The sequence below is a fragment of the Nestor notabilis genome, unplaced genomic scaffold, assembly GCF_000696875.1.
Source record: "Nestor notabilis isolate BGI_N333 unplaced genomic scaffold, ASM69687v1 scaffold7840, whole genome shotgun sequence".
NCBI classification, from domain to species: domain Eukaryota; kingdom Metazoa; phylum Chordata; class Aves; order Psittaciformes; family Psittacidae; genus Nestor; species Nestor notabilis.
The window spans coordinates 7,552-18,120 of NW_009911522.1; the positions used below are offsets into that span (position 1 = coordinate 7,552).

A 10,569-nucleotide genomic window follows, 5' to 3' on the forward strand; every position below is an offset into this window, starting at 1 on the left:
GTGGATGTTAATGCTGGGTTTTGGATAAGCATTAACTCTCTTCAGAACAGGAATGTACAACCGTAACAGATTAACTGATGGCAGCACAGCAGAGGAGCCTGCTGCGCTGCCAGGAGGAGGTCTGATAGTCAGCATGAAGAAATAATTCTTGGCCTGAGCCATCCTAAGTGAGAGAGTTTCAAATCAGGTTTATGGTAAGCTGAAGCCAGCCAGCCCTTGCTATGACCAAGGGACCAAAAGCAGCGTATTTCCTAAGCCAGTATTCCTCTTCTGCCTGTGTTTTGGGAAAAGTATTGACCAAAGTCTTAGGTTTGCATTTTTCACAGGATAGGCAGTAATACCACTTTTCACAGTTTTGCTGAGGTCAAGTAGAAGATTCTTTAAGGTGAGGCTAGGAGAGTATTAGGCAAAAATATCACCAGTTCTTGACATCTTCTTATGCTTTTGCCTAGGCATCTGCTTTTGGCCACTGTCAACATAGGCTAGGTGAACTACATGGATCTTTAGTCTGAGTCACTTCTGCTTTATGATAAGAAAGAGAGGCAATAAGATTGTGATGTGATAAAGACTTTTTTGTCCTTAAAGAGTTTTCGTCTTCATACTGATATCTAAAAAATAAAAAACCTTTACCTGTCTTCTGTCTCCCTGCTCTCCAGTAGCTCCCTTACTTTACTGTTTTCTTGGAAAGAGGTATGTGATTGGTAAGATTACTGTTAATCTTACACTAGTAAGATTATCACAAAAGTCTAGCAAATTAAGATTGATTCATCTAATCATATGTATATTTTAAAACTCTGATTAGAAACTTGTGACAAGAATCTTTTTTAATTCCTTATTTATCAAACACCTGAAAAATGGTCAGACTGTAAGTGGTAACAGTAGCAACTTTAACTCCTTCTGTAGATTTGGGTTTTTTTCAAATGAGTTACAAACAGACATTGTCTTCAGAAAGAGAAACACAACAGAAGTAGGAACACAGCTCGTGGCACTCCTGATTGCTATATGAATAAGCAATAAAGAGGAAAACAATGCACTGGATCGAAGAAAAATCCCTTTTGAGCTCTTCTGATACAAAGATGCAAAAGAGAACTCAAATCCAACTTCCCTTTTTTCATCCTTAATGTTCATTTTATAACATCCATTATATTGTGCTTAGAAATATAAATCACTCAGCAAGTTCATCAAAAATTTGCAGTGGAATATTATGGATGCTTCAGTAACTGAATAACCTAGTGCCTTTGGGCAAATAAAACTCGCACTAGCATGAAGAACTGTTTTTCTGTTCTCAGTGAAGGTAACTAAATATCGGATGTCCATATGATAATCTGGAAAAGATATAATTAAAAAAATCTCTCAAAATAAAAGGGAAAGTCATGTGATATTGCATAAAATAGAGAAGTAATGTGTTCACAAGTCCCTCTTCAAAACGTCAGGTAGACAGAGAAGGAAAGAGCAGTAATAAATGCTTGTGTATTCCTTCTCCTGCAAAGTCTCAAGTGTACAGAAAAGAATGGAAAATAATTAATGTTTGCAGAAGCATCAGCATCTTATTTTCCCTATAATGAGATGGAAACAGTTGGAAACAGTACCCTTGTGAAAGATAAGCCGTTCCACAAAATACCTGAGAGAACTGAAAGAAATGTAAAAGGCTGGATTTTCTGGGGGGTGTCCTTGCAGGGTCAGGCCCTAAGCTTGAATGTATGTGTGTGTGATATGACTAAACAGCTCTTTGATGAGATTTTCTTTTCCCTTTTCTGCTTGCTTTCACTGAGGAGAACAAAAATATGTGTACATATGTCGAGGAACAAGGTATCCAAGAAAAGTAGCTTACGCTATTGTTTTTCTCTGGTTTGTGGGTGTGACTAGATTAAAGGTCACAACAAGCTGAACTGGTTGACTAATTTACAATTTTGATCTTCCAGGGAGAATCTGGAGACTATTTTCCAGGACATGAAAGAAGAGTGTCATCGAATATGTATGCTAGCCAGAGAACAAACAGACCAACTGAGTAAATTTAAGATAAAGCCAGAACCTGAAGCTGGTAATATCATACTTAAGCTCTTATTGTGATTCAACTGTTTGAAAGCTTTGCTTTATATTTGAAAATACTGTAAATTACACATACATAGAAGTACTTCCACTGTTTACCATCTGCCTTTTTCAAGTCTGTTCACATGGTGCTCAGTATTTCACCAAGAAAATGCACCGCCAGTTTTGGCATTCTATGACGAATGCTCCAAATCACATGCTATAAAAGACAGTGATCACATCAATGGCTCTTGTAATTGTTTTGTCCCTTGGAGTGAGAGGCAAGCACTTACTACATGTGATATTCCATCATACTGTGTGAATGACAGCACTTGCTTGCTTTTAATTTAGCTGTCAGTTCAAAAGATGTCTGTTATGAATGTCTCTAGCCCTATGTCTGTTAGAGGAAAACTGCCGGACTGAGGAGAGCCTGAGGACTTATTTTCTAGACTTCCTTGTGCAGACTTTTGAATACTGTTTTGTTATGTGGGACAGGAGCTTAATGCAACACTTCCTGAAAACAACAGAAAGGCTTGATTTTTATTGCAACTGGAAGAGACCCTGAATGTCCAGTTCTGCTAATGCTTACATAATATTAAATGTAAGCTACTATTGGTATTCCTTACTAGCTAGTAGGATCAGACACTTAGGTGATTTCAAGAAGCACTTGCCGAACTTAGATGGTTGAAGCAAGAGATGCTGATTTCAGTACTTGCTTCTTATTTAGGTTTTATCATTACTGAAGTTTTGTTACATTAAGTGCCAATGTAGAGCTTGTGGCTTCAAATTGCTATGTCTGAACTGTGCTGTTATATTCTGATTGTCTGGTACTAAACATTATTTATTATTTAGGGGTGGGAATTTTGGGGTGTGAGTGCTCAGCAACTTATTTCAGAATGGATTTGTTTTCCTTAAATAAGTGCCTAACTCAACAATGTGAAAAGCTATGCGTGATACAGATTTAATCTGCTTGATTTCTGTTATTCTGTGGCCCACTTCAATATCTGACTGATGTCAGAAGGCTGCTGTACAGTAGATGTGTACTGAAGTTATTCTCTCACCTGATTAGGAGTAAGCATGTATATTATTACCATTTTTATTAATAAAGTGCTGAAAATCACAGAATCACAGAATGGTTTGGGTTGGAAGGGACCTTAAATCTCATCCAACTCCAACCCCCTGGCAGACAGGGACACTTTCCACCAGCCTAGGTTGCTCAGAGCCCCATCCAACCCTGCCTTGAACACTGCCAGGGATGGAGCAGACGCAGCTTCTCTAGGCAACCTGTGCCAGTGTCTCATCACCCTTACAGTGAAGAACTTCTTCCTAATATCTAATCTAAATCTACCCTCTTTCAGTTTAAAGCCATTACCCCTTGTCCTGTCACTACAAAATGGAGTTCTCAAAACAAAGGGAAAATTTGATCCCAGTTCTGAATACTTACTCAGTTTTAAGTATTTACCAAATTTGGAAACCAGTGGGATTTTGGTACCTGAATGCCTTCTAAAATTGTGCTTATGGTGCTTAGAATGTTCTTGGCACCATGTGAAATGGTTTTGGTTCCAGCTTCTGTTTCTGCCAGAACACTTCAGTAAATATGTGCAAGTATGTGTTAAAGAGTATGGGACAACATAATTTTCAATAAAATGAGAATGTTTACAGACATAAAAAAAAGAGAAATAGAATTATTAGAACATAATTACTTCCTTTTATTTCTGTTCTGATAGTTTTGTGTCAGAGCTAATGCTTGTGAAAGAGAACTATGCCTCAAGCTGATTTCAGAGAGAAAGAGTAGAGGTTAGAAAGGCAAGGACTATCAAAAACCACTCAGGAAAAATACCCCAACACTATGCCTTTAATAACTGTACTTCAGTGGACTATTTAATGTTTTCTCCATTCTTCCTTTGCAGAAATACAGTTTTCCATGCCGATACAGTGTACTGATAAAACTGATGAACAAGCAGAAGAGCTTTTTAAGCCTCGGGTTATAAAGGATATAAATAGAGGTGCATCATGCATCACATCTATCACACCAAGAGGAGTGGGCCAAGATGAGGACAACTCCTCTATAGAATCACTTTCTAAATTTAATGTCAAGCTTCCACCTACAGACAATGACTCTGCTTTCTTGCAGAGCACTCAGGAAAAACCAGCAATTTCTTGTACTGGTATAGCTGAAAACATGCTTCAAGATCATCCTTTTAACCTGGAGCTTAGAGACCGTGCTGTTAACCTCAGTAAATTGGAACCTAACTCATTTGAAGCTCATGGAGTTGATCTCATGATCTCAGCTTTACAAAGTTTAACTACTGTTGACAAAACAAATCCCCCAGATCATGCAAACATGTCCATAGAAAATACCCATGACAAAACATGTTTAAAAACAACAGACACTGATTTCACGTTTGTACCTAAGCACGCAAACCAGGGTGTACCTGAAGTAATTTTTTCATCTTTAGAAGCTGCTGGGACAGTCGTCAGAGGTCCTCATCAGGTATCTTTCTAATAAATACTGTACATTCCAAAAACTTTTAATGATTCAGTCAACCACTTTGCAAAGATCTTTGAGACAGGATTAATATATTCTATGGGGTATCTCATCAGTCTTTTTTAAGACATTCTCTCTTGTCTGTGTTTCTTCCTGGTACTGCAGAATATGCACAAGGCACTTTTCCTGTGAAAGGGCAGGAATTTAAACAGATGTAGGCACTGGATATGCTGGCACAAATTTCAGTTCATTTAGATATTAATTGCTTCTATATATTTCAAAGCTGTAATTAATCAGAAATTGCCCTCTAGATTGCTTTCTTTCTACCCTTGATCTCAGTTGAATAGGGCACATAGTTGTATTAACTGTTCTTAATGTACAGCAGAGAATATGACAAATGGACAAGTAAAAAGCTGAACAGATAATACTTCACTGTGAGAAAATTATCTACTTTTTGTCTCAATGTGAGGTATAAACAGCACCTTATTCCTCCAAGAAAACTTAAATCTTTTTTTCATACTTTAAGCAGTCAAGGAGAAGGAGGAAAGCCTGTTTATTTTTTTAAATGAAGAAAGAGTTCACTAAAACACTTTATTTTAGGTTTATGTATGTACTTGAGTCTTGAATTTCACTGACAGCTACTTAAAGTCCATGGGAACTTCTGAAAGCAGGGACCAGTTGCTATAATGCAGAAAAACATTTCAGCAGGCTCTGACAATCACATTTCTGAATACTTCACTTCTTTTTTGTAATCCTTTCTCAACTGAAATTGCTGGCAAAATAATAATGGACCCTTGTAGACTGCTTTTTTTTCACATTTCTGTGGCTTTTCTCACACCTTGTGAGAGGAGAGGTTTTCGGGAATAAGCAAATAGTGATACTTAGAAATTCTGTGAGGGTGGATTTGGCAGATTTTTACTATTTACATTGATGTGGTTTTGTGTTCCTTGCTAATGACAAGGCACATGCAGCAGAAGTACTTTACCTCTTGATTTGGCCACTGCATGACATGCAGAACTAGCATTTGGAAAGCTGTTTGTAGGACATAATAGCTTTGATGTTTTCATCTCCTAAAACATACATAGTGCAGTTTAGATTTCTATTGCAAACCAGTTCTGGATGAAAACTTTAAAGCATGGAAAGTTTGCTGTTCTTCATCATTGTATTTTAAACTATAAGCCTGATTTTTCAAAATGTACTTTAAATATTTATTTGTAATGTAGGACATCTCAATTCTATGCCAACTTATTAATCATAGATTTTATTGTGCTTTATTTTTCAGTGGGTCCTTAGTGAAAGTTGTGACTGAGTTAAACAAATCAAACCATTTATTTTATCACTGGTAGAATTCCTGTGGAGCTGTGAAGCATTCACTCCATTGCTTGTTACTATCCTCTTTTTCTGTATTCCCTCTCCAGCTAATTCTTTTACTAGTTAGTCTGTTTATTCATTTTTCAATAGATGGCACCCTGCATTGTGTATTACAGCTAGTGAAACAGCTGGTATGTGATTATAAATTGAGAGGGAGGTATGCAGCTTAAAAAGTAGAGAATTGTGGTTGAATAGTAATAAGCCTTGGGTTTGATTATCTGTTTATTTGAAGAAAAATGTATTAATGCTAACATTTGAAGAAGAGAAACCTAATGGTGAACCATTTCAGTATTTGTAAGTTAGATCTACAGTAGTACTGTAGCACATACAGGACATTGATTAAAATGTTATATCTTATCCAGAAGCTTGTTTGAGATGAGCCAGTACTGCTTCAGAATTCATTAAATATGTCTGTGTATGTCAGTATATTTAGACATCCATCGCCTTTATTCAGCTGCCTTCTGAAGAGGCTTTTAAGTATTTTTCTGAGTGAATTGGATTCAGCTTTAGTTTTTTGACTGTTAATTGTGCTAAAGGCTTGATTCACAGAAGATATATATGGAGATCAAAATAATAATGTTTTTTAAAAGTTACTTGCATACATGCCCTTTCAACTGTATTAGTCTTAGCAAAATTTATGCATAAACTTGTTCTTAGTATTTTTACCATCTTTCTAAGAGGTAGTTACACTGCTTACTGCTTCCATCATCCTTGCTGCTGGTGAAGCTCCAATAGGGAGGAATTATATACCTGATTTTTTTTTTAACTACTGTGGATAAAACTTTCAAGTATTTACTACATATGTTAACTTATAAAATGGAAAACCCCATAAATGAAATAGATTTGGCAACAGTAAGTTCTTGGAACTGCTCTCAGTTGCTATAATAAATTTAGCTCTTTCCTTCTATGTGGATACTAAATGTGAAAACTCAGCCCTGTTTTCTTAGGATGTAACTTTAAAAAAAAAAAAAAAAAAAACGTGACTGAAAAGAGCAGCAGATTAAAATAAACATGGATATTAGTGGACCTAGGATTTTACAGACTACATTTAACTGAGACTTGCATATAGATGCATGTGTTTATCGGTATTCACAGTTTGAGGGGGTTGTTTCCACCAAAAATTGTTCTAAGAATGTTCATGATTTTTAAAGCAGATTTGTAGTGTATTGATCTTAATCTGAATATTAATGTTTTTGAAATGGAACATCTGCTTAAATATATCCCTGTTCTGAAAAGCATGTTGAGTACACTCAAAGAAAGAAATAGAAGTTAAGTGCCTGCCTCAGTGGGTTGCTGTATGAGTACCTCCCATTGTTGTGCTTTCAGGATTAGAAATCTAACTTTGTCCTATGTGGTGTTTTTACAATACTATTTTATCTTCTTTCAAATAGTGCTTTACGTCATAAAGTATTAGAAAAAAGTAATTCTAAACACATTTCTGTAGAGATGTTTAAGTGTGTCAGTGTCTAGATAGATTTAGTATGCAATTTACACCAGCAACATACAATAAGTAGACTCTTTGAGCTGAAAAAAGTGGTGTGATTGCACTTAATTACTAATTAGTCAATTTAATTATATGGATTGCTGACCATAATGAAAGACAGTAAATCTGCTATTGCTATCTGATAAGCTAAACACTGTTTAAATAGGGAATAGGCAGGAAATTGACTCCAAAAAGTTTAGCTGGTTTAAAAAGAAGGTTTAACCATAATGAATGCCAGGTTAGTTGCACAGTGAGTTACCATGGGAGGAATAAACAATAGATTCTAACTATTTGCCGTGATGAAATTTGAATAAGGGCTGAAAATTAAACCTCTTAGGTAAGTATGAATAGCAAGAAATTTAAAACTTCTAAAAAACCTACTCTGTGAAGTATTCTTTTTTGCCTTTCCATGTGTGTGAAGCAAGAGAGAAGAAAACTAAGCTAAAAGAAAATGTAGGGTGCTCTTCTCTTCTAGGTTCCATCCCCACACAGAGCTCAAACCAGCTTGCTGCTATTCTATCTACTTTGCCATCACAGTAGTATGCATTTAGTTTTCAATTTACTCAAAACGTAATCATCCTGACCATATAACATAGCTATATATTTTAACTTGGTTTGCTAATACTAACGAAACTTAATTTTTAACTTTACTCTGAAAACTGATAAAAGACTTTTTGATTCCTAGTTGCTATGATGCTAAATAATTAGTGTATACTCTGGCTTAAAGTATGTGTCAGGCTGAAGTCTCTTGAACTCCAATGTCAGGTAAACAGACTTGCTTGCTGGCTTTAAACTAACTTGCTCAGGGACCAAGAACAGTACAGATGCTGAACCAAATTTAGCATAGTTTACAGAATTGCCTGAATGCATGGATAGATATTCAGGTGGTCCCATTGAGTATGATTATGTTGTGGCAGAAGGAATTCTGAAAGAGATTTTTTTAGACAATTTTTAGACAAATATAAGATAAATTTACATTAACAGGCAGCCAGAGGAAATAAGTAACTGAGGCTGTGTGACATTGCTCTAGTCATTTTATAAGTAAACTGAAAACTAGGTATCAGTAAGAATAGAAATAAAATATTATTCATATTAACTCTGTACAAGAAGCATTTTTTTCTAAGGTAAAAATGTGGTTTTTCATTTCTTTTAAATGGCTGTTAGATACTGTGACTTCTGTAGTAAAATACTGAAATGCAAAGTTAAAGAAAAGCTTTAATATGTATCAGGCTGATATTACAGACTTTTGCTCATACCTGTATTTCTCAATAATATATACCAAGGCATTTTAATTGCTTGCAAGGATAGTATGTTTATAGAACTTTTAAAAAAATGTAAGTCTTATCTTGCTTTTCTTAAATGAGAACTCTCTAGTTTATGTCTCTGGCCAGACAGGTTTAAAGGACACCTATATAAATACAAACCACAGCATCATGTAGACCATATAGTAAACCACAGCAATAATCATTTTCTGTTTCTTTTAGCTCATTTGGCAGCCTGAAGACAATGATTTGCTGGCACAAGCTTATACAGACTCTGAACTGAATCAGTGTGGAATATGTGAATTCTGTCGAGAAGTTTTCCCACCATCCATGACATCTAAGAAAGATTTTCTTCGGCATCTGAATTCCCACTTTAAAGTACAGTCTTAATGTATGAGAATTCAATGGTTCACTGTTTTGCATACATTTTGATTTTTTGTATTCAATAGATATGCTAAGAATTGAAGAATTAAGACTTCTTGTAACAAGAACTCATGACTGAAACTGTGTGTCTGATAAGCAAGTTTTTAACTGTCCTTTGACAAGGTAACATGAAACTGTCACTCAGTACTGTAATTCAAATTATTGCTTGTTATGCTTCAAGAGTAATGTTAAACACCTTTTTCTTTTTTTTCTTTTTTCCTTCCTTCCTTTTTCTTTTCTTTTTTTTTTTTTTTTTCCCTTTTAATTTATGAGTGTAGACTTGCAGAATTAATGCCTTAATCTGGCTGGGGAAACTGGTGTAACGCTAGGATTTTTTTCTCGCTATCCAGTGATGTGACTATGTTCTCCTTGAAGTAAACACAAAGAGAAGCAGACTCTTGTTTTTCATTTCTCTTACAAAATTTCCAAATTTAACTTACAGTAGTGAACCTCTTAATTGAGATTCTTGTAAAATCATCACAGTAACTGAATGCCAGGTATGTCAAAATTAGGGTAGGCTTGTTCACTAGTAACATAAATGAATGGTTGACTTTCCCAGATGAATTGTTTACTAGAGAGAGTAATCAAACACAGCACATAAATTACCCGTTTGCCAAAATGTATCAGTAGCAATTTTACAGATATCTGTTACATGTTATAAAAAAAAATATAATTATCTTGTGTACCTTTCTAGCATTAATGATTTGTAAAAATACTTCCACAGAAAAAGTTATATTACTAGGAGGGATAAAGTGAGAAAGGATTAAACTTTCCCTAAAACTAAGAATACCAAAGATTATTTACCTTTCCTTCTGGTCTGCTATGAAGGATTGCTGAAGTCTGTTACAGCCTAGAAAGGAAAACTTAATCACTGAAATCTCAGTGACTTCATTTTTAACCAGAATAAGCTTAGTGGCCTTCTCAATGCAATTTAAATTTGTGTTTAATTTAAACATTGTATTCTGATAAAGTTTGCACATTGTCTGGATTTATTGGGATCAAATTAAAAAGGAGGGGGGGTTACTATGTAATTTAATTTAATCACAGTGACTAGGAGCTTTTTGCATTTGAACTGAGTATAGGGTTTAGTCCTGGTATTTGATAATTAGCATTAATGTTTTCATAGCAGCAAAGCACAACAGTTTCTCTTTTTAAAGATTTGTTCGCAGGTGACACTTTTTTGGAAGAATTAACACCTGCACAATTTTAGAAATTGATTTTTCTACAATTATTTCCTCTATTTTAAACATCTAATACTTGTGACTGGCTGTCAACAGAGTGTACTGTTATAAACAGCAGTGCGCAGTGCATGTCTGCTCCATGACCTGGAGAAAGAGTTTGTTACTATTAACAGCTCTAAACCCCCGGCGGTATCCAGCGCAGAGGAGGATACGTTCATCCCCGGGCTCGCCGTGCGGCGTGTGAAGTACCTCCCAGGCGAGCGCGGCTGGGGGTGGTTCCTGGGAGAGACAGAAGTTCCAGGATTGGGAGGAGAGATGGGGATTCGCACATCT

General features: G+C 35.7%; 1 protein-coding gene across 1 annotated transcript in view; it reads left to right on the forward strand.

Annotated features, from left to right (window-relative positions):
- Positions 1-9,239, forward strand: part of LOC104406248 (TRAF family member-associated NF-kappa-B activator-like) — a 10,649-nt gene extending 1,410 nt beyond the window's left edge. The window contains exons 3-5 of the mRNA XM_010015180.1: positions 1,923-2,041; positions 3,939-4,522; positions 8,855-9,239. Coding sequence (XP_010013482.1) covers positions 1,923-2,041; positions 3,939-4,522; positions 8,855-9,022 — 871 coding nt within the window. The 3' untranslated portion in view covers positions 9,023-9,239. The remainder of the gene's footprint in view (positions 1-1,922; positions 2,042-3,938; positions 4,523-8,854) is intronic.
- The last annotated feature ends 1,330 nt before the right edge of the window (positions 9,240-10,569 follow it).